The 25,136-nt window shown below is 47.0% G+C and overlaps 1 protein-coding gene across 2 annotated transcripts in view; it reads right to left on the bottom strand.

Moving 5' to 3' along the window:
- The window catches only part of ANKS6 (ankyrin repeat and sterile alpha motif domain containing 6), a 153,432-nt gene that overhangs the window by 18,304 nt on the left and 109,992 nt on the right, over positions 1–25,136 (bottom strand). For both annotated transcript variants that reach the window (XM_088442303.1, XM_088442302.1), the window contains exons 12-13: positions 19,696–19,885; positions 11,862–11,929 (exon numbers count right to left, since the gene is read on the bottom strand). In XM_088442303.1, coding sequence (XP_088298429.1) covers positions 11,862–11,929; positions 19,696–19,885 — 258 coding nt within the window. The remainder of the gene's footprint in view (positions 1–11,861; positions 11,930–19,695; positions 19,886–25,136) is intronic.

The raw sequence follows: 25,136 nt of genomic DNA, 5'->3' as shown, positions 1-25,136 counted from the left end.
CAGGAATGATGATGTTCGTCCATGTAAGATGACGTTTTGCCTCGTTCTGAGTTCCGTTTTTTTGGAGGGAAAAATCCGAACTCCACGTGCAAACTCGAACCTATCCGAGCCTGCACATCCCTAATTTATTTATAATATTTTTTTCCCAACACACTTCTATTGAAAAAAACCTGGGAAGATTTGTACAAATGGCTATAGGGTGTTTTAAGGAGTGCCAAATACCATTTTCCTAGTGAGGGAACTTAAAGCTAGGAGCAAAACGTGTTAGTTTATATATTTTTTCTAAATTGAGCAGAAATGAACCAAACCATAAGCTGTGATTGGCAGAACTTGATTTACAAAAAAGGGACACCATGATGTTTAAAACCATCAAGGACTGAGGAGGACCCCAGCTGCAATGCAACCAATACTCAGCTCTTACGGGGCCCATTTTTAAAAATTCTTTATATACTTTCCTAAATGTTTAAAATTATTTGTTTTAATTTATTTGCCAATGTACTTCAAAGAGAAAGAAACCAACATCATCTATACAGCCAGCAAAACTAGTGGAGTCATCTCCCTCATGGTGTAGCTCAGAACAACAACAGACACATGGATGGAGACAGTATGCTGGATGCTACTCCGTTGTTTGTTCACTATACTGTACTATAGGATGTCACATGGGTTTACATGTGTTTGATGGATTTTAAAGATACCTATTGCAAAATTGTAATATGCAAATGTTCATTGATCAAGTCAATTTGTTTAGGCATGATCAGTTTATGAAATACAGTATATACACACATACTAACTAGGACAGAAACAAAAAATACACTTAAAAATTGTACAGTCAAACTCCTGATTTTACAGTTTCCTCCACAGTCCCCTCATTCCCCAATTCCATGATTTTGCACAATGCAACCTTTTCCCAAATACTGTGTTTTGTAATGTCATAGCTCACAGTAGTCTTCTCTTCTTGTGTAATACTGGACCTATCAAGAACAGTAGTTCATGTTCTACCAATCCAAAATATACATATCATACACAGGACTGGATAGGTTCGTTCATTTTTAGCCATAAATTCATATTTTTCTTGTAATATGTATCACATGTAGGTATTTTACATGCTTGAACATATGGTTTAACACAAATTTTCCTTTATTTTTGGAGTGTTTTTTTTTTTTCTTTTGCCTTAATTTTGCACCATTTTTTAGGATCTTTCAAAACAATCTTACTTTATCTCCTTGTAGTATAAATGAGAATAGAAGAAATGGGACAAATATAAACTATATAAAAAGCTGTAACTCTGTGGGTGACAACTCTCTCATGTCTTCAGGAAGTGGAAACGGTATTGGAATAAATCACCATACTGGGCCAAAAAAGAAACTGTGTGCACCACTATTCACGACAGATACGCTAGGAGGAATTGCTACACCATAAGAAAGAATACTTAAAATATTTATATATATATATAAATAATTTTTTTTTTATAAATGTTTAAGGGCAATGTACCAGGTTGGCTATTTGTCCATTTTCTCTTCTTCCTGTTATACTCTGAGAACATCTATTGGAGCTTAATACTGAAATATTAATGAGGAGCTATGTATCTATACATTCCAGCTATTTTAAGAGTGAAATTATATGGAATCAGAGTAGAAGAAATTCTCGGAAATATAGTGTGGCCCATATGCCACACTTATGGTACCTATAGACTCGCAGATTTTTGATTGCTGCCCCATAGGAATTGGAGGGGGGCGAGTTTCGGTGCGTTTCCATGTCCCCTAATGTTTAATAGGATTGACCCCATAGTCTTGGAGTAAAATGGGATTTATGTTCTTACCTGTAATATCCTTTTCTTAAGAGTCCATAGGGGGCACAGGTACCATGGGTATAGCCTGGAGTCAAGGCACCAATCAGTTAAATAAAAAGTCATCCAGCAGCCCTAGACTCCCTCTCTGCTGTATCCCGCTCCCAGCCTCCGGTAAGCCAGTTAGTTTAGCAAGCCCATAGCAGAAGCGAGGAGAAGTTGAAGTAAAGCTGGCACACACATATACACTAAACCATAGGAGAGCAGTGTGAAAACCGGTACAAATAAACAAACCCCTACAGACCAGGTGCGTCAGGATGGGCAACCTGTGCCCCCTATGGGCTATTTCACACACGCCGGTCTTCACCGTCCAGCAAAAAAACAGCGCTTTTTTTGCCGTGTGTAAAATTTAAATAAGTATAGAAATGGATGGGTCCTTCCAGACAGCATGGTTGCCTTTCACACACACCGTCTTTTCTCAGCTTGTACAGATGCTGCTGCGCATACCCAATACAGTAAGAAAAAAAAAATATGAGATATGGTAAGAACTTACCCTTGTTATCTCTATTTCTACGAAGTCCATAGGGTTCCACAGGATACCTTGGGGTATAGGTGTGACGTCAGTCGCAGGGCACCAAAGAGTTAAGCTTTCAGCCTCCCAGGATGCACTAGGTCCCCCTCCTATACCCCGCCCCCGGGCCAAGGCACCTCAGTTAGTTACCAAGCCATAGGCCGGAGGAGGAGAAGGAAGAGAGAGAACAAAGATCTGGACACATACAAGAATCACATTCTCACCAGAGGGAGACGGAAAACCGGTGACCAGAGCAAAGCCCATCTGCAGCACAGGTGCGACAGGGCGGGAGTCCTGTGGAACCCTATGGACTTCGTAGAAATAGAGATAACAAGGGTAAGTTCTTACCATATCTCATATTTTCTACTTCAGGGTCCATAGGGTATCCACCGATACCTTGGGGATGTCCCAAAGCAGTATCCTTTAAGGGTGGGGACGCTCCTGTGCAGAAAGGAGAATCCGCCGCCCGAAGGAAGCATCCTGAGAGGCGAAGGTGTCAAACCTGTAATACCTTACGAAGGTATGGACAGAAGACCACGTAGCAGCCTTGCAGATCTGAACTGCCGAGGCACCACGTCGAGCTGCCCACGAAGGACCCACAGACCTAGTGGAATGAGCCTTCAGAGAAGGAGGGACCGGTAGGCCTTCATGAAGATAAGCTTCAGAAATAGCCATACGGATCCAGGCTGCCAAAGTTTGCTTTGAAGCAGGCCAACCCTTTTTACGGAAGCCAAAGAGGACAAACAAAGCGTCCGACTTCCTAAACGAAGAAGTGCGGTCAACATAAGTCCTTAAGGCCCGCACAACATCCAAAGAGGCCTCACCCACGGAAAGACCCGGTGAGTTAAAGGCCGGAACAACTATTTCCTCGTTAATATGAAACTGGGAAACAACTTTGGGAAGAAACTCGGGCCGAGTGCGGAGCACTGCCCTGTTCCCATAAAAAACCAAGAAAGGGGGTCTACAAGAAAGAGCCCCTAACTCAGAAACACGTCTGGCCGAAGCAATGGCCAGAAGGAAAACAGTCTTAGCTGTTAGCCATTTAAGATCCACTGAGCCCAGTGGTTCAAACGGCGGTCCTTGGAGAGCCCTCAGGACCACAGCCAAATCCCAAGGCGCCACAGGTGGAACAAAGGGCGGCTGAATGCGGAGAACACCCTGCATAAAGGTGCGCACATCCGGGATTGTAGCAATCCTACGGTGAAACCAGACAGATAGGGCCGAAACCTGTACCTTCAAAGAAGCAAGGCGAAGCCCATGATCTAGTCCCGCTTGCAGGAAGGCGAGAATCCGAGACAGACGAAACTCCCGCGGTGCATAACCTCTCGGTCGACACCACTGGAAGAACGTATGCCACACGCGATGGTATATCCTCGCGGAAGACGGTTTCCGAGCTCGCAACATGGTACGCACCACAGAGCTGGAAAACCCCCGGGACCTCAGCATGGCCGTCTCAACAGCCACGCCGTCAAAGACAGCCGAGTCAGGTCCGGGTGAAGGCAAGGACCCTGAGACAGAAGGTCCGGTCGTAGCGGCAACCGCAGAGGAATGTCCACGGACAGACCCTGAAGGTCTGAGAACCAGTGCCGTCTGGGCCACGCGGGAGCTATCAACAGGAGCGTCCCTCCTTCCTGTTTGAATTTCCGGATTACCCGTGGAAGAAGGGAGACCGGAGGGAACAGGTATGCGAACCGGAACGTCCACCGGACGGACAGAGCATCCACCAGAGACGCCCCTTCGTCTCTTGTGCGAGACCCGTACACCGGCAACTTGTTGTTGTGCCGGGACGCCATGAGGTCGATTTCTGGAAGACCCCACCTGTCCACCAGTAGTTGAAAAACGTCCGGGTGCAGGGACCATTCCCCCGGATGAACGTCCTGGCGACTTAGAAAGTCCGCCTCCCAATTGAGCACTCCCGGGATGAAGACCGCTGATATGGCCGGAAGATTGCGCTCCGCCCAAACCAGGATCCGAGAGACCTCTACGAGAGCCGCCCGACTGCGAGTTCCTCCTTGCCTGTTTATGTAGGCCACGGTGGTAGCGTTGTCCGACTGGACCTGCACCGGGCGACCCTGGAGAAACCGCTGTGCCTGCTGGAGAGCATTGAAGACCGCACGGAGTTCCAAGATATTTATTGGAAGCTCCGCTTCTGTCGGCGTCCACCTGCCCTGGAACAAGTGTGGACCCGAAACTGCTCCCCAGCCCCGAAGACTGGCGTCCGTTGTCAACAGGACCCAATTTGGAACCCAGAACGGACGTCCCTTGTTGAGGTGGGTCGTCTGTAACCACCACGTAAGGGACAGGCGAACCTCCTGGGTGAGCACAATCGTCTGGGACTTCAGAGACTGAGTCAGCCCGTTCCACTTGGACAGGATCAGGTGCTGCAGAGGTCTGGAGTGAAACTGGGCGTATTCCACCATGTCGAACACCGACACCATGGAGCCCAGTAACCTCATCGCCGAGTGTAAGGACACCCGGCGGCTGTGCAGACAACTGCGCACCCTTGACTGTAAAGCAGAGATCTTGTCCTCCGTCACGAAGATCCTTTGCTGTCCCGAGCCCAATAAGGCTCCAAGATGCAGAATCCTCCGAGACGGGATTAGAGTGGACTTCTGCCAGTTGATTAGCCAGCCGTGCCGTTGCAGCAGTGCAATGGTCAGGTCCAAGTGGCGTAACAGGAGCTCTGGAGATCCTGCCACCAATAACAGGTCGTCCAAATACGGCAACATGCGGACTCCCTGCAGCCGCAGAGAAGCCGCCATGACCGCCATCACCTTGGTGAAAACACGTGGTGCTGTTGCCAGGCCAAAAGGTAACGCCCGAAACTGGAAGTGGTCGCTGCTGATTGCAAACCTGAGGAACTGTTGATGGCGCCAAAGAATAGGGACATGCAGGTAAGCGTCCTGTATGTCCAATGACACCAAGTAGTCCCCAGGTTCCAGCGCCAGAATGATGGACCGTAGGGTCTCCATCCGAAACTTCGGGACCCGCAAAGACTTGTTGAGTGCTTTGAGGTTGAGAATCGGACGATATGACCCATTGGGTTTCTGTACCAAAAATAGATTTGAATAGAAACCCTGGCCCCTCTGGGAGAATGGAACCGCCACTATAACTCCAGCCTGGAGCATAGTGTGCAATACCTTCCGCAGCTCCGTAGCCTTGTTCCGGTCTGATGGGAGACCCGTGGTGAAGAAGCGAGCCGGGGGTCTGTGCCGGAAGGAGAGGGCGTATCCGTGAGAAACCACCTCCAGAACCCAAGTGTCTGTCGTAGTGGTCGACCAACACTGGGCGAACTGTAGCAGGCGGCCTCCCACCCTGGGATCCCCCAAAGGGAGGCCCGGACCGTCAGGCCGCAGGCTTGTCATCTGGCTTGGGGGCCGGACGTCTGGTACTCCATGCCTGCTTCCGGGGCTTGACCGATTTCTTAGGGCCAGCCTGTCGAGGAAACGACTGTGGTTTGGGCCTGCCCTGGGCTCTAGATGACCGAAAGGACGATGGTCCCGAACCAGAAGGAGCAGCGGCCGACGGGAGACAGGCAGATTTGGCTGCCGCCAGCGTGGCCACAATCTTATCCAGATCCGGACCGAAGAGAACTTCTCCGGTAAACGGCAACGCTTCCAGACCTTTCTTGGAATCTGCGTCCGCCTTCCAGGATCGCAGCCACAAGGTGCGACGAGCAGCTACCGCTGCTGAAGAAATTCTAGACACCAGAGTACTAATGTCTAGAGCCGCCTCGTTGATGTAGGTGGCCGAATCACGGAGATTGCCAATCAACTCCGCCTGATCGGCCGGACAGTCGGATTCAAAAGAAGCCTCTAATGAATCCGCCCAGCGCTCCATCGCTCTGGCAACCCAGCAAATGGCCATAGCCGGCCGTGCTGCCCCCCCTGCAAGGGAATAAGCGGACTTCAGGCAGATTTCTACCTTGCGGTCCGTAGCATCCTTAAGGGAGGACATGGATGGCATCGGCAATGTGGCACTACGGACAAGACGGGTCACGTGAGAATCCACCTGTGGAGGGGATTCCCACTTCGCAAAATAATTATCCGCGAATGGATAAGCCACCGCCAGGCGTCTCTGCGGCTGGTATCTTTTGCCAGGTTGTTTCCACGCCTCCTCTAAATGGTCCACCAACTGACCCGAAAGAGGAAAGACTGTGGCATCGCCCTTCACATCTTTGAAAAAGGCATACTTAGATTTAGCCGCTGGGGGAACTTCGTCCTCAATCACCAAGGCTGTGCGGACCGCCCGAATAAGTCCAGGAATATATACTTTGGACTTAGCATCAGCGTCCTTAGTATGGAGAGGTTCCTGATCGTAAGGATCTAGAATCTCCCCATCATCAGACGTCCCTTCGTCATCCTCATAAGGAGCGGACAGAGACGCCACCGGCCTTTTATGAGACCGCATCACAGACTCCCCTTGCAACACATCCGACAAGTGCTGTACAGAACTCGTCAGGGAGTTAACCCACGCTGGCTCCTGAGAACCCGGGAGCGGGGAAATAGGGAGACTGTGGGGTACCACCAATTGTCGTGGGAACCCCTGCATGGGTGACGACACCACAGACTGCTGGGACAAACCCATCGGAGTAAACGCGGGCTGCGGAGCTAACTGGCCCACTAAAGCTGTTAACGCCTGAGCGAAACAAGCCCAGGGCGGCTCCTGTACCGGTGCTGTAACCGTAATAGGCCGCGCCATGGACAAACACTGCCGGCAAAGGCCCTCCGCGCTACCCTCCCCCTCCGCTAACGGTACTTTGCACGTGGTACACTGTAGCCGGAGGGGAAAATCACTTTCAGACATGATGGCACCACGTATGTGACCTCTCTCACCAATTAAGTATTAAATAGGCGAGAGACCACCCTGCAGCACCGCACCGCAAGGGCTTTAGCAGAAAGAACAGGGACAGTAATAAAGCTGACAGTTTAGATGAAGAAAAGATTACAGGCAGCAGCGCTAGCACAGTCACATACAATGCAGAAAAATAACAATTCCTGCACTAACAGCGCTGATCACTCAACTACACAGACACAGGGCCTGGTAGGACACAGCGCTGCATACACAGACCTGACCACAGCGGAGGAGAGGTATGCGGGGGGACCCAGACCACGATGCTTCCGTCCAGCGCTTCCAGCAGCGTTCAACATGCGTTCTGGAGAAGATGGCCGCCGAGGAGCAGAGAGGAGGCTGGCCTGGGGGAGGAGCGCTGCCACAGGACCAGTCGGCAGCATGCAGAGAGGGCTGTGTGCAGCGGGGGAGGCGCCGGCTGTGAGACAGGGAAGGCGCGCTCCCCTGGCATGCATTTAACCCCTGGGACGCCGCAGCGCTACCGCTCTGCTGCGGTCCGCTGTCCCAGGGGGTAGTGGAAGCGCAGGTTGGTCGCCTGGCTCCACGCTGCAGCCAGTCCCCAGGGAGCCCCCTGCCTGGGGACTTAGGACCATGTGATCAGCGGGGACCCACCGCGGGACCCCGCTGCTTACCTCTGTCCCCCTTGAATCCGGCCATGGTCCGGAGCATCTGGGGTCACCGCTAGCTGTGACCCCAGACGCCCACCAGCATCCCCGGATCAGTACCGGCGTTCTGGTACCGGCGGGGTGTAGGGAAGACAGCATGGACGTCAGGACTGACTGTCCATGCTGTTCATCCAGTTGTGCAGCCACAGCTGCATGAAGAATAAGCTTCAGGGGCTCTTCTAGCCCCCACTCCAACAGGTGCACCCGACTCCGGCCGGGCACCAAACTAAACTGAGGTGCCTTGGCCCGGGGGCGGGGTATAGGAGGGGGACCTAGTGCATCCTGGGAGGCTGAAAGCTTAACTCTTTGGTGCCCTGCGACTGACGTCACACCTATACCCCAAGGTATCCTGTGGATACCCTATGGACCCTGAAGTAGAAAAACACATTAAAAATGTCTCAAAGCTGTTGCATGTGAAAGGCACTGATTGCCTGAAATAAAACATCTGGCTTTGGACAGTTTTTTTGCCAGCCGATAAAAACCGGCGTGTGTGAAATAGCCCTATGGACTCAAAGAAAAGGATTTAACCGCTAAGAACATAAATCCCATTTTCTTTTTCGTCCACTAGGGGGCACAGGTACCAAGGGACATCCAAAAGCTGTCCCCTTTACAGGCAGGCATGCCCCTGAGCTGCACTGATAACAGAACGCCCAAAGCCTGCGTCTGAAGATGCAAAAGTATTAAAGGTATAGAAATGAAGAAAAGTGAGAGCAGAAGACCATGAGACTGCTCTGCCAAAGCACCACGCTGAGCCACCTAAGAAGTCCCTACAGACCGGGGAGAATGGGCAGTCACTCCTGTCAGGACTGGAAGACCCGACACAGAATAGGTTTGGCCGATAGTCAAGCGGAGCCACCAGGCCAAGTGGTCTGTTTGGAGGGCGACCAGCCCCGCTTGTGGCAATCATACAAGACAAACAGAGAATCTAACTTGCGCAGATCTCTGGTCCTGTCCACGTAAATACGAACAGCCCATACAATGTCCACAAAGGCCTCCTGTGGGGAAGCACTCAGAGCATCAAAGCCTGGAACGTCAATCTCCTGATTAAGGTGGAAACATGAAACAATTTTGGGCAGATAGAGCTGTGCTTTGCACACGATTCGGCTATCAGCATGAAAAATAAGAAAAGGCTCACAACAAGACAACACGCACAGATCGCACAGCTACCGAGCTGACGCAATAGCATGCAAAAAGAGTTTTCCTTGTGAGCCAACACAAATCAACCGTGCTCAGTGGTTCAAAGGGGGCCACTCAAAGCACCCAAAGAACCAAAGTCAGGTCCCATGGAGCTACTGGAGGAACAAACGATGGCTGAACATGTAGGATCCCCTGAAAGAATGTCTTGATTTCTGGAAAAAGAGCAATCTGTCTTTGAAAGAGAACAGAAAGGGCAGAAACTCAAACCTTCAAGGAAACGAGCCTGAGGCCCAAACCCAGACCCGCCCATAGAAAAGAAAGGATCTGCGAAAGACGGAAAGTCCTGGGATTGAAACTCTTGGTCAAACACCAGGCAATTTAGGATTGCCAAACACAGTGATAGATCATAGCCGACAAGGGTTTCTGGGCATTAAGCATAGTGCGAATAATCTTCTTGCATAATTATTTTGCCTTTAGGACGGGTGACTTAAGAACCACCCAGGGAAAGAGAGACGTGTGAGATCTGGATGGAGGCACGGGCCCTGAGTTAAGAGATCTGGCCGGAACGGGAGATGCAGAGGAGCATCGATGGTGAGACCCTGAAGATTGGCGTACCACCCCTGATTCAGCCAATATGGGGCCACCAGCATCATCATGTTGCCCTCCAGTTTGAACTTGCAAAGAACTCGCAGGAGCAACGCAACTGGAGGAAAGACAAACAGCAGAGGAAATGTCCAGGGTACTGCCAGAGTGTCCAATAGGAAAAACCCTGGATCCCTGGTGCGGGACCAGTACCTCGTCACTGGTGATTGTGCTGAGACGCCACCATGTCTGTATCCGGCAGACCCCAGCAACCGGAAGACATCTGGATGCACAGCCCACTAAACCCCCTGGTGGCTTAGAAAGTCTGCCTCCCAATTCTGAACACCAGGAATGAACACTGCCGCGCTCTGCCCAGTGAAGAATGCAGCTGACCTCCTTCATGGCCACGCGACTGCCGCCTTGATTTATGTAGGCGACTGCGGTCATGTTGTCCGACTGAACCTTGACCGGACGCCCCTGAAGGAGGGGCTAAGCCAGACAATGAGCTCCGTATACATCGCTGAGACCAAGCCCTGGAATGGCTGCCGACAGGACACGGCTCCCCACCCTCCAAGACTGGCTTCGATGGTGAGCAAAACCCAGTCCTGGATCCAGAATGGCCGGCCCTTGTACAGATGAGACTGATGCAGCCACAAAAGAGGGAGTGGCAAACCGCCGTCGAGAGGACAATAGCCTGAGTCTTGATGTGTAGATACGACTCGTTCCACCTGCCCAAAACCTCCAGTTGCAGAGGACTGGAATGGAATGGAGCATACTCCACCATATCGAACGTGGAGCCTAAAGTCCCCAGGAGACACATTCATGGACACTCTGTGAAGGTCCAAGAACGAGCGAACTTTGGTCTGCAGGGCACGAATCTTGTCCAAGTTCGGAATACAGAAGAGCACCCAAGTGTAACATCTGCTGTGAAGGTGTCAACATAGACTTGTGCCAACTGATTCTCCAACCGTTGGATTGGAGAAGCACCATTGTTAGGTGAATGTGAATCGTCAAGAGCTCTGGCGATTGGGCCAGGAGCAGAAGGGCATCCGGATAAGGAAGAATTCTGACCCCCCCTGCAACGGAGGTTGGCTGTCATGACTGCCATGACTTTGGTGAACACCCGAGGGGCGGTGGACAGTCCAAACGGCAAGGCCTGGAATTGAAAATGGTCGGAATGGATCGCAAACCTGAGTAGTTTTCTTCAGCGCCATTTTCGCCTCTTCTAGGTGCCGTTATTTTCCTTCTGCAGTGTAAAGACTGTTGAGATCCAGAAGTCTTATTTGTCATATTTTTAATAAAGTTTGGATTTTTTTTTAAATCTCTCTGCTGCAGCTGCAGTGCTGCATGGGACGGAAGAGAGGGTGAGCCTCTGTAACCTGCCGACACCGCCGAGGGAATGAGTTATTGAAAATAGCACCACCGAGGTGAGTGAACAGTAACAAGTGCGGTAGTCGCCTCCTGCTGCACATCGCCTTTTTCTCCGCGATAACAGTATTTTTAGTAAATGAACCCCATAGTGAACAAGTGACCTAGCTCTGTGTCCAGCAGTGAGTTTGATACAAAAAATAGCGAAACGCTTTGCAGAACTGGAAGCGTAATATGGGAGGTGGAGATACAGTACTGAAGAACAGTCATGACTGACTATCTGGACATTTCTACTGTGCTGTAACTGTCTGACAATGACTAGTTCATCTGTCACGTCTCCACTTAATGCTGTCTCTTCTCATTCCAACTATAACACACCCCCAGGAGCGGAACAGAAATGCCCATCGCCACTGATTGCTAATAAGGATTCTCCCACTCTCTCTTCAGATTGTAAATTCACTTGGTCAGGGCCATCTTTAAACTTTTGTTTCTTATTACTATATGTTATGTATTTGTATCATAATCCCCTTTAATGTATAAGGCTACATAACATGTTTGCTCATTATAAGTAAGGCATAATAATTATAGAATATCTGAGCCCTATTAAATCGTTCACTATCATGTCAACTACATGGAACACAATATTCTTATATATTACACATAGCAAGTTTTCATGTTACGGGTAAATTTACTAAAGTGAGAGTTTTTAGAAGTGGAGATATTGCCCATAGCAACCAATCATATTCTAGCTATGATCTTCTAGAAGATGCTAGTTAAATGTTAAGTAGAATCTGATTGGTTGCTATGGGCAACATCTTCACTTCTAAAAACTCTCACTTTAGATTCGTAGGGATAAATTTACTAATTTATAATCATTAATTCAGCATATTAAACAACTTACTTCTTGCTCCTCAAAAATAGGTTGGTACTTTTCGAGTGATAACTTCTTGAGTATGGCAGATAGCTCATCTAAAAATAAAAAAATACAAAAAAACAAAAACAAAACGTGAATGCAGGGTAATCAGTTATGGTGAGGTATGCACTTCTGGAAGTAAACTGAGGCTGGTTCATGCTGGTCACAAAAGGAGCCCACACAGTATATCTTCCATTTGTAGTGACATGTCAGATGACCGCAATCCTATCATATAACACGCAGCATGTCTCCCAAGGGTGCTGAGATGTCAGATTACCGCCATCCTGACATATAACATGCAGCATGTCTCCCAAGGGTGCTGAGATGTCAGATTACCGCCATCCTGTCATATAACACGCAGCATATCTCCCAAGGGTGCTGAGATGTCAGATGACCTACATCCTGTCATATAATACGCAGCATATCTCCCAAGAGTGCCAAGTTGTCAGAATACCTCCATTGTGTAATATAACATACAGCATGTCTCTCAAGAATGCTGAGTTGTCAGAATACCGCCATCTTGTCATGGATATAACACTGCAGTATCACCAGTAATAATAGTAATAATAATTTTATTTATACAGCGCTTTTCTCCTAAAGGACTCAAAGTGCTTTACATTTGTCTTTACAGTACAAAATACAAAACAAGCTTAAACAAGGGACATTAGTGAAATGCTTGGGTGAAGAGGTAAGTCTTGAGTCTATTTTTGAAAGATTCTAGAGTGGAGGCCTCTCGAACTGTGCGGGGAAGTGAGTTCCATAAGGCTGGAGCCACAAAACTGAAAGCTCGACTCCCAGACGAATTTCGGGAGATTCTAGGTACTGTTAATAGTCCGTCAACGGATCTCAGTAATTGAGTGGGACGGTAAGGAATCAGAAGCTGCTTCAGGTACCTTGGGCCATGGTCATGTAGGGCTTTGTAAGTTAGTAAGCCAATCTTGAAAAAAATTCGCCACCTGACAGGCAACCAGTGAAAGGAGTAGAGATGTGGCTGGAACGGGGCTGGTTGGTTAATAGCCTGGCAGCTGCGTTTTGTACTATCTGCAAGCTTTTCTTTTGCTGAAAGTCCAAGATAGAGGGCGATGCAGTAGTCTAGACGTGATGATATAAATGCATGTATGACTTTAGACAGATCTTCTGAGGGAATTAAGGCCCTGATTCAGAGATGGACGCTCTGAAAGAGCACTCGCTCTGAATCTGAGCGTTTCGGTTTTTTTTGTGCGGCCTTCTAGCCGCTCGCATAGCTGTGGGTGACCACCCACAGCTATTGCGAGCGGCCAGGATGATGGTCGCGATGGTCAAGATCATCGCGACCATCGGGCTTGCGATGAGACCCTTGTGGCAGGGTCTCGTGGCCGCAAGCCTCAGAGAGCTTCTGGCTCTAATAGAGCCGGAAGCTCTCTTACTGATATCACTGGTGATGTCAGTGGGGCCACCCACAAACTGAAAGCGTTCGCTTGGGAACGCCTCCGTTTGTGAAGCCACCCCCCGCCACACCTACAAAACGGGGCGAGCTGTCGATCAACATCGACAGCTGCCCCTTTTGTAGTGAGCCACGGAGCGAGAGATTTTCTCTCTCGCTCCGGGGCTTGCGCACTTGCAGTGCGGCCGCTGCGCCTGCGCAGAGCACACCATCGACCCGCTCGCGAGCGCTCATGCGCTTATGAGCGGGTCTGAATCAGGCCCTAAGTGCTTTATTCTGGCAATGTTTCTCAGATGAAAGAATGAGGATTTGATTTGTGGCTGATACCTATTGATTAAGTGTCAAGCCACTATCCAGGACAACACCAAGATTCCGCACATGTTCAGGGTTTTGTAGTTCTGATTCCACAAGCGTTAAGTCCTGTTGGTTGGCTATGCTGTAGCCCTGTCCTGTGACCTATAATAAGGACCTCTGTTTTATCGGGGTTCAGTCGCAGCCAACTGGCACTCATCCACTCCTGAAGCTCAGCTAGGCAGCCATTTAGGGTTGTTATGGGGTCCTTTGTACCTGGAGCAAAGGACAGGTACAGTTGTGTATCATCTGCATAGCAGTGGTAGACCAGGCTATGACGTCTGATTATTTCACTCAATGGTAGCATGTATACTGCAAAAAGCATGGGAGATAGTATAGATCCCTGTGGGACACTGCATGGAAGTGGCACTGGTGATGAAGAATTTACTCCAGAACAAACTATCTGTGACCTGCCGATCAGAAATTATTTGAACCAGCAAAGGACTGTGCCATCCAGTCCACAAAATTTTTTCAAGCACTCAATTAGAATTCCGTGGTCCACAGTATCAAATGCTGCTGAGAGATCCAGAAGGATTAAGATTGAACAATCACCTCTGTCTCTTCCCATCAGAAGATCATTAAGCACACATACCAGGGCTGTTTCAGTGCTATGACTTCTTCTGAATCCTGACTGGAATGGACCATAAATATCATGGGTAGACAGGCGGGTTTCCAGTTGCATTGCCACCACTTTCTCAATGGCCTTTACTAGAAAAGGAAGGTTTGATACTGGTCTATAGTTGGTCATGCAGTCAGGGTCTAAATAATTTTTTTTAAGAAGTGGTCTAACAATTGCTTCCTTTAGTGGTTCTGGAAAAATGCCTGTTTGTAAAGAGCATTAAGCTGTTTTTGCAATTACAGGGCCAATCATGTCCATACACCCTATGAGAAACTTGGTTGAGGCACGGTTCAGATCACAGGTGGTGGGTCGCAACATTCTGATAATTTTGGCAATGTCTTTTACATCCATTATGTCAAAACTGTTCCAGGGAGACAGGTGGCTTACCTTGGCAGGCTTGGTAGTTTGGCACTCCTTTGATGCCACTGAGGAGATTCTAGCCAGGATGGAGGATACTTTATCTGCAAAGAATTTTGCAAACTTATTGCATCTTAACTGGGAGAGGGTTACATCAAGCTGCAGGCATGCTGGTTTGCAAAGCATCTCCACTGTACGTAAAAGCTGAGCTGGCCTATTGTTTGCTGCCTTGATCTCATTTGAAAGGAACTCTGTTTTCTTACAGGTGATATTGATATTCTCCAATATGTTTGATTAGTGTTAACTTATCCTCTTACCAGGTTTGTCTTCCTCCATCGTCTTTCAAGTCTACGTCCCTTTTTCTTGAGTTCACTAACACTATTGTCAAACCAAGGGGCTTGACGTTGTGGTATGCGGGGTCGTATACGCACAGGGGCGATAATGTCCGTTGCAGCTGTCACATCTCTGTTATAGTAATGGACAAGAGAACAAAGATCTTCACAGGCACCCATTACCTCAGATAGATCAAGGTTTGCGGCAAGAGCCTGGGGGGTCATGCCCCTCCTAGGATGATACCTTGTCAACTCCATGGGTAAAGTTCTATTTTGAGGGGTTGCGACTGAGAAGCAAATTGAGTGGTGGTCTGACCACGTGACTGGGTTTATATTTAGGTCAGAGACTTCTTCTAATCCAATCTGGAAGACAAGATCAAGAGTGTGACCACTTACATGAGTAGCCAAAGGAATGACTTGTGTGAGGCCCAGAGCATTCATTGTGCACAGGAGATTCGTGGCCAAGGTGAGAGAGCTCAGCATCAACCCATGCATTAAAATCCCCAAGGATCAGCCATCTTTGATGCTCCAGAACTAGTCCAGCAAAAAGATCTGCAAATTCTTGTAGAAATATCTTTCCATCTCCAGGGGGGCGGTAAATGAGAAGTACTCTGAATCCTAATTCTGTAGCACTCCGAGCAGCAATGCACTCAAATGAGTAATTTCCATTGGGTGGACCCTAAGTTTACAGTAAGTGCTTTTTTAAAGCAGATGGCCACTCCACCTCCCCTGCGGTTAAGTCTTGGGTTGTGAATGATCAAGTAATTTGTTGGAACTGCGGCTTCCAAGATAGGTGCTGCATTTTTGTCTAGCCAAGTCTCTGTAATACAGGCAAGATCTGAAGATTCAATAAGGACAGCAATTGTAGCAGTCTTGTTACTTATAGATCTGGCATTACAAAGGACGGACCTGACTGGGCATACCAGAGGGCCTGTAGTTTTCTTTATATTGAGTGTGGGGGCTCTGAGGATGTCAGTCACTGAGAGAGAGTTTACAGATATGTTCTTTCAAGCACAGGGCTGTTTGATAGGTACCACTTGTATTTGTTTCCTATATGAAACTGGTGAACCTCAAGACAAGAAACTGACGTGGTTACAGCGGCTAAGAGATTTTCGTCCTCGCTTCCCACGACTGCCCCGTTGAGTTTTTTTGAAAATGCCTAGGGATTTAAGAATGGAAGCCTGTGCTGGATCAATAGAACTGCTGCTCGTGGTGGGCAGAGTGAAAGCATAAAGCTGGAGGTGTAAAAATACATTGGGTCATCGATGAGAGAGCATGAATTACATTTGATGATGAGAGCAGATCACTCAGTATTTATTTTTCTGTTTTCTCAACTCTGTGTGTGATCCAGAAGTTATAATGGAATTCATGAACAGTATAATTTAATTTGGCTATTGCTATGTCCAGTTGTTTCTCTCTTGTACAAAAGGTATATTTTGAATAAGGAGTATCTAAATAAGCTAACTTGTCTTCTCAGTCGATGATTTAGTCACACAAATTATTCCAGGGCAAAGCAGGCTTGTGGAAAGGTGTTAGAAGCCATTCCTATTGTATAGGTGTGAAAATCCCAGTGTGAAACTCCTTTTGAAGTGGATATTCTGTTCAAGGGTAAAGATAACATGTCTCCAGGGAAAAAAATGGGATCCTGTGTTAAAATGACCAGACCTCCAACTTTCAGAGACTGGAAATACTGTATTTTAGATTATTAATGCACAAAATCAGAGTTATTTGTTGAGCAGGGAACAGAGGTGAATGGTGTCTTAGGGGAGAGCTGGAGCCAAAGAAAGATAATTTGTATTCCACAGTACCTTGCTCTGGGGTGTCCACTGCAGAGGTAATGCCAGTCTGAGTTCTAGTGGAGAGGGCAGAGGTTTCAGTCCAATCCAATGTGAATCTCAGTGCAGGAATGCAATCCGTTGATTTTGGAGACATGTCCATGTAGTGCCGTACAAGTTATAAGGTAAGTCCTTGGATATTTCTTGTGCTTCTGATGTCACTTTTGTAGAATTTAAGCTGTTTATGGAGATGTTCAGGAGCATGTAAAATGTGAGGCAGCCATCTTGGGAGCCACCATTAATGAAACACAATAGCCCACGGCAGAAAGAGTGTGGCATACTCTGACTAGCATTATTCAATATATTCATAGAAAACATAATGAAAAGTAGACAGGAAACTACAGTATCACAGGTGTGAATAGATAAGGCACCACTATACTGTCATAAGGTGGCTGTCTGTGTACCTACTTTTTCCCATAATGAAATAAACACAACAACATGTATTACAGCATATATATCTTGTACATAAAACAAACAGGCTGGCTATGGCTGTTGCTGGAAATTACCGCTGCTGTTGTGCCAGACAGGGGGAGACACAGTTATGAGTGCTGAGTGTCGGAGGCTGCCACAGCTGCTGTCCCAGTCTGAGAGGGGACACATTGGAGGCAGGCATTTGCTGGAAATGGCTGCTGCTGCTGTCTCAGTATGATGGGACTCAGAGGAGGCACACTGGGGGAGATGTATAAAGGGGTAGGCAACTGGCGTTATTTGTCCGAACCTGCTTCGTCCATTTAGCGTGGCAAAGCAGGTTCCTTCATTGGCGGCATGTATTATTTTAGTTGCCGAAGAGGGAGAGTGTTAACTTACCTCTCCAGCGAATGGCACTCTCCCTCTTTCGGCTTCTGACCAGCACTCTTCCCCTGTCATCCTGCTCTCTTCCCTGCATTACTACATGCAGGGAAGCGGTAACTGTAGCACTTATCTGGGTCTCTGATGCACAGTACCCGATAGTGGACAGAGCCAGGAAGCCCAGACACTAACCTGTCACATAGGTGGTGGGTCCCTCCAGAGACCTCCCTCGCTGCAGGCAGACCTGTGTAAACCATGGTCTACCCAGGCTGTGTTCACAGAGACCAGGAACCATCAGTTAAAAAAATAAAAGTAAAAATCCAAATAAGCATAGAGGCTGACTGGCAGCCCCAGAAAGTGACCCAGTTTCCACAGGCACTTTAGAAAAAAGAAGCTCTCGGATATGGAGGGGGAAGGAGCCATTTCAGAATCAGGGGGGAGATGTATTACTGGAGGCTAATGGCCGTAATTTGAGTGGACATGCTTCACCTCCTGATCGTGGGGAAGCGGGTCCCTGATAATGGCAGCGCAGACGGTGTAATGGTTAGCATTACTGCCTCACAGCACTGAGGTCATGGGTTCAATTCCCACCACGGCCCTAACTGTGTGGAGTTTGTATATTCTCCCTGTGCTTGCGTGGGTTTCCTCCCACACTCCAAAAATATACTGGTAGGTTAATTGGCTCCCAACACAAATTAACCATAGTGTGTATGTGGGTGAGCATGTTATAAGGAACAAAGAGTGTAAGCTCCACTGGGGCAGGGACTGATGTGAATGGCCAAATATTCTCTGTAAAGCGCTACAAAATATGTGTGCTCTATATAAACAAATATTTTGCCGAAGAGGGAGTGAGCTAACTCATCTCTATGGCAAATCAAACTCTCCCTCTTTTGGCTTCTGACTGGCGCTCTGGGCATGCGCCGGTCAGAAGCCCCCAGCGGCACATTGAAATAAAAAAAAAAGCCAGGGACAATGCTGTGCATCAAGCAACAACAGCTGCAGCTGTCTAAATCGATACTACATGCAGGGAAGTAGTAACAGCAGCACTTAACGTGCGTAGTTACCGTTTTGTCCCCTATCGCCCCTTCATACATTTCCTCCTTAATTCTTAAAGTGCCAGGCTCATCCACCACTGCCAAAACCACAGTGTTTCACTGTCCGCCATTGGATGAAGGAGAAATAAACCATACCCTGGCCAAGCAATTGGGCTTGCATATTCCCTTTACTTATTAGGTGGCATAATCTGATTGGCTTTGGCGACAACCTTAAGCTGGGTACACACCGTATGACTCTGCAACCCAGTGATGTGGCAAGCAATGTAATGATACACCCTGCACTACCTGCCATAAGACGGCGCAATGTATTGTTACATGCTGCATGTAGCTATACTGTGATGTGCAGGACAGCAGATCGGACAATGCAATAAACCATGGCCCAGAACGACGGATTCGCAATACACACTATACGATATATTGTTCCAATCCGCGACTGCATGATATATTGTATAATACATTGTATGGCGTGTACCCAGCTTTAGACTCTCTCAAACATTATTTTATGTTAGCATTACAGGATAGGTGGGAGGTATTGAAGAAAAAATAAAAAGTGAAAAAACTGACGCCAAACATATTCAGAAAGAGGGGGTGGTGCCAAGGTTAATGTGAAAATTAGGTAAACAAAAAAACCTATAAAAGGACTATATATTAATTCTAAGTAGAAATAACATTTCACAACAAATATATATTACAAAACAATCAGTGTGCACATCATTGAAATTGAATTGCCACACAATATGAGATTCAGATAACTATTTTCATTCAAACATGGAGATGTTCAAGTAAAAGTCCTAAGTAATGAATGAAGGATGAAATTTAATTGATTATTATAATAAATATATTGTTCTCATCATTTTAATAATACTTAGGCATTTAGCATTTATTTTTATTTATGTTTACTTATTTTTCGCAATAACCTTGGCGTCATATTTTTCATCCTCTGTGCAGGAGAATTTAAATGTCTCCATTATTATGCAACTTGGGATGTTCTTTTGCTTACTGCTGTTTGGCTTAGCACCCTAAGGTTGTTTCTATGTGGGGTTTGGGTCAGAAAGGCATACCTTCATCAGTAATGGTTCCACTGCTAGAGCCTCCGCTACTCTTTGACAGCTTGTGAGAAGAGGAAGAAGACACGGACGACTCTGCTAGACGACCTTTCGGTGTAGATGACGGAGAAGGGGTGAGAGTAGGAGATGTGCTCTTAGAGGTAGAAGATGTCCCTGATTGAGGACGCTTTACAATGTCAACTTTCTATTCAGATTAAATAAAAGACAATTAGTTTATCTATCCAAAAACAGGATTTTTGGTACTTACCATTAAATCCCTTTCTCCAAGTCCATCTGGGGACCCTACTCACCATGGAGTTAGAACTTAATTTAGGTCAATTATGTTCAATATACAAACTCCTCCCCCTTACCTCTCACCAGTCATGAGTTTACAAACATCAAAAGGATAGGGTGTATACAAGATAGCAGGATAGAAATAGTATCTTACAGAAGATAATAAATTGGAAGGGAATGCAGTGTCCCCCAGATGGACCTGAAGAAAGGAATTTAACAATACGTACCACAAATTTGGTTTTCTTCTCCTCCATCTGAGGAACACTGCTCACCATGGGAACATTCCAAAGCTACAGTACTATTAGGAAAGAGTATTTTCAGAAAATACTGAACTGAAATTTATTCTTCCAAAGTCAGCACCTTCTGATGCAAAGCTCAGCAAATTGATAGAATGTAATGACTGATGACCAAATGGCTTCCACAGCTGCTTGACTGAGGCTTCATGCCTAGTCATCTATGAAGCACCAACCGATCTGGTGGAATGAGCTAAGATCTGGGAAGGAGAAGCCAGCCCAGCTGTAGAATAAGCCTGCAGAATCCATCTGGCTACAACCTGTATAGAAGCTGGCCAACCTTTCCTTTGTGCTTCATATAATTCTAACAAACTGTCGGTCTTGCACTGTTCAGCTTTCTTTTTATGTAAATGTTCCAGCTCTTGTCAGCATTTTCCAGCACCAGAAGCACTGTACTCTTTGACACACAGCGACTGGCAGAGGAGAAGCTTCTGTATTTTCAATGTCAATTGGCAAAAAGAACAAGGAACTTTTTTGGCACCAGAACATTTCTGGAAGTTTAGAGAAAAGAGCGCTATAAGGTAAGTGGTTGTGTATAACTTATGTGTAAGAGACATGTAAACCAACATAAAAATAATGAAGAATAACAAGTGGTATAAAAAATATAAAAACCTATGTTTATACCTAGGGGTTCAATTGTGCTAGCCGGATGGTGCTGGAAGTTTTCAGTTTTCAAAACTGCCAGTGCCTGATGTTTAGGAGGACAAAGCTCTCTAGCTCTCCCTACCTGGGATGAATTGCTGCCCGCTGAGCTACTGTATACCATTACTTTATTGAGCTGCTTATACAATTCGCTAATGCTGGACCTTATTTTTCCTTCATTTGTAAAGTATTTATGAAGTGTACCACAGCTTGCCAACAAACATGTCATCAATACATATTACACATGAACAAAGCAGGACTAATTTGGAAGGATTTTTTTTCTACCAATCAACAATTACCTATGACACTTGTAGAAGATGAAAAATTCTACAGCCAATTTTTAAAACTAGAAAAAAACATACATACTGTACAAGAAACTAAACAATGGTGGAAGATCACAACACTATCAAAGATGATACCGAGAGAATTGAAAATCCCACATTTGAACCCACACAAATAGATTTTTACAGAAAATGGAATGAGATTCTGGACACCTGCTCCAGGGATCTGATAAAATTGATCATAGAAGATTGAAAAATATCATTACAGAGAATCAATAAAAGCATTAAAAAAATATATAATCTCTGCAAAATATGGAGAACTACACAAACTTGATCTCAATGAGTAATGGCAAAATAGAAAAATTGAAAAGCGACATAATTAAACAAAAACAGAGGAAATTCCAAAGGGATTGGAAAGAGAATTAAGAATTAACTAAAACAAAATATGACAAAAGAAAATCAATTAGAAGGCAATATCTGAAGGAGAAAAAGAAACCGAAATATGTGTAACAAAACTGGTATAACCACACAAATACAGACAGGAAAACAAATGACAGAAAAAGGGATCTGCTGATCAAAGAACATACAGAGAGACTCTACCAGCCATACAATCAGAAATATTTTGGATATACAAAAAAATAACCCTTATGCTGGACATACACTATACAATTATCGGGCCGATCCGCCACATATCGGCGGATTGCTCTGATAATTGTACTGTGTGTGTGACTGAAAAATTCTAAAATATCGATCGGTGGGGCATGCCGGATTGTCCAGCATGCCCATCCAATGCAATATTTTGAAAGTTAAAAGTCGGCCGCACCGAGCAGTGTATGCCCAGCTGTGGCCGACCGACAGACATTTTCCTTCACAGGGAAGGGACGGGGAAATGTTCCTTCTCCTCCATAGTGTATGCCCATGATATCTGCAGGATAGCAGGCTACCAGATAAAATGTATGTCAGTCTAACAGGCATTTTATCTGGTAGTGTATGCCAAGCATTACAAATTGATTAAACAATATTTCAACTCAGGAACTGAGGCTGCAAAGAAAAGAAGATAGATTGGGATATCGGATCCAATATATACAAAAAAGCAATGAAAATAAAGAATTTCAGAAGGCTTTTAACAAGATATAATAGCAATCATATTCTGATAGAAGAAATGTTTAAGGAACACTGCTATATTTTATTATTAGATGAAGAATCGAAACGTCTTATACCATCTAAGCCCAAAATCATATACAAAAAATAGGATTTTTAGTCAACTTACCGTTGAATCCTTTTCTCTTAAGCAGGCTGGGGTACACTGGACAATGGAATTGTAGGTTGGAGCTGGCACTTAATGACAATGTAGCTTTAAAACCTAAGCTCCTCCCCCCTGCAATTCCACAATTCCAGTACTTCTTTAAAAGAGTCCGGAAAGGAGTAGCAGGAACCCGTGTAATTGTAGAATAACCCAACAAATCAGTAGGGAAAAGGACAGTCAAGAACCAAAAAACCTCGCATGACTGAGCGTGAGGGAGGGATCGCAGTGTTCCCCAACCTGCATAAGAGAAAAGGATTCAACGGTAAGTTGACTAAAAATCCTATTTTCTCTTGCAGCAAGGCTGGGGAACACTGGACAATGGGATGTTCAAAAGTCGTCATCAGGGGAGGGAACGCTCAGGATGTCTGACCGGAGAACTGTACGTCCGGAGGCAAAACAACCTGGTATGTAAAAATGAGCAAACGCGCGGACAGGGGACCAGGTAGAAGCACGAGGGACATCACGCTGCCCATAAGCTGGCCGCTGACCTAACGGAAGGCGCTGACACACGGTCTGGTGGCGGTCACCCCGCACTAGAATAGGCTTGAGTAAGTAATGACAGAGCTCAACTGGCAGAGCCTGGTCATCCTAGTCCCGGGAATTCCCTGAAGGAGGACAAAAGCCTGTGCCAGTACAAGGCTGAAGCAAGTGTCAGCGGGTACATAAAACCTGTACAGTCGTCATGGAAAAAAAAGAAAAAGTGGCTTGCCAAACCCAAACATTGAACTATGCCAAGGGAAGACAAGCTTCCAAGTAACTAACCGAAGAGCCCTTGACTGCAACTACGCCAATGGAGCCTGGATGAGAACCAATAAGACCAGATTAAGATTCCACGGCTCCACCTGCATATGAAACGGTGGCTAAATACGCAGCACACCATGCAAAAACAGTTTGGACCCTCTGAAGCAGAGCCAAACGCTGCTGGAAAGAAATTGAAAGGGCCAGAGTCTGTATTATCCCAAAACTAAGCCATCAACCAGCCTCCAAATCCTCCAGAAGGAAAGCCAAGAACCGTGCGAGGCGCAACACGTAACAGACACCATCAGAGGTAGAGTTTCCAAACCCGGAGGTAAGGGCAAGCTGGACACCGAGTTAGGGCTCGCAGCGTAGTACAGACCACAAGAGAAAAACTTGCAGCTTTCTCCTTCTCCGAAGTCCCTGCTAACCAAGGAAAGTGTCCTTGTAGGAATGGGCCAAGTCGCAGTAGGTCTGGACGAAGAGGGAGATGCCACCCCGGACCTACCGACCTTGGAAGAATGTCCGCTTACCATGACTAGTGTAGCCAGTCTGGAGCCACCAGGTTTACCCTCTCTCGGGAAGCCTAAATGCCCCCTGGAGACCTGAGGGAACAGTGTGGATGGCGGAACCGATGCTTTGGAGGAAATATTCCTCAGAACAGTCAAGGCAGCCACTTGTGGAAGCCAGCTAATACCCGGATCACATACCAAACTGTGGAGCCTTGCAAACGTGCTGAAAGGTCTTCCTACTGTTGGTAAAGGCCTCATGCTCGAACAGCAGGAAGACCATTGGTGAGAGGACCCACTGCCCTGGGAGAAAACTGAGGAAGTCCACTGTACAATCTCCCCTTACTCGCAATGACCACAGAGGGAGAGAGACGGGACAAAAGGACCCCCCGGAAAGACCCCAGCATTGTCTCCGCATTCTCATGCATGCCGGAGGATGTACATATGCTATCGCCGGGTCGTTTGTCCGACAGACAGTGAGGACAGGCAGGGCCCCCCAATAGAGCCAGCATGATGGCTTGTAGCTCGAGTCCATCGAATAGCTGAGCCATCGTGGACGGTGACCCAAGGCCCCAGGGCCGAAAGGCAAATTCATGGCACCTCAGCCCAGGAAACTCGCGGCCAAGGTCACAATGAACCAATACGGAAGGACCAAGGATGGGACCCGAAGGAGAAGAATGGAAACCCACCAGCCATGGAGAGTGACGGGTGCAGTGTTAGGACAGGAACTGAGAAGAGAGGGATGCCAAGCAACCCTTTCAAGCATGGAGAAGTATCCACTGGGACTCCCGTGAGTAGAGCGGTCCCCAAATGGAGACTGACAACCAAATGTTCCACAAGGTTGACCGACGAAGCACCGACCAACCTTGGACCAAGGTCGGTAGGGTCTGTTTCCTGTCCGCTGCAAGAAAAACACAGCTGGAGAGAGGTGTCACAGGCCACCCCCAGAATTGAAGGCGCAGACCAGACAACCCGGGAGATCATGCAAAGTCGGAAGACAGCACTGATCCGAACGTATGTGAAACAAGCAACCTAGGAAGGTCCGCAACTGTGAAGCCGAGGTATCATCACAAACAGAATCTGAATTGTGATCCGTTCTGTGCACACCATGCGGGCAGCACCAGCCGTATTGTGTTGCAAACACACGGAGCCTGGGCCCAGGAATAGACAGGGGACTGAGTCGATTATCCACTGAAGTATAACGACCTGCCCAAAACTGAACCTCTAGCGAGGATTTGTTGTTCTCCGCAGTGGAACCCTGATCTAAGGGAGTTCATGCCAACTGAACTACCCACCCCCTGGTGCCCAAGGCACGAGGAGACCGGAGTGGTCGGAATGAGCCGTCCGGAATTCGAACCAGGAAGGACATAGAAACCCCCTTTCCGTACCTGGGATG

This window comes from Taudactylus pleione, unplaced genomic scaffold (assembly GCF_031769625.1).
Source record: "Taudactylus pleione unplaced genomic scaffold, aTauple2 ptg000309l, whole genome shotgun sequence".
NCBI classification, from domain to species: Eukaryota; Metazoa; Chordata; class Amphibia; order Anura; family Myobatrachidae; genus Taudactylus; species Taudactylus pleione.
The sequence above is the reverse complement of the archived record's forward strand: the minus strand, read 5'-3'. Positions and strand labels throughout refer to the sequence as shown.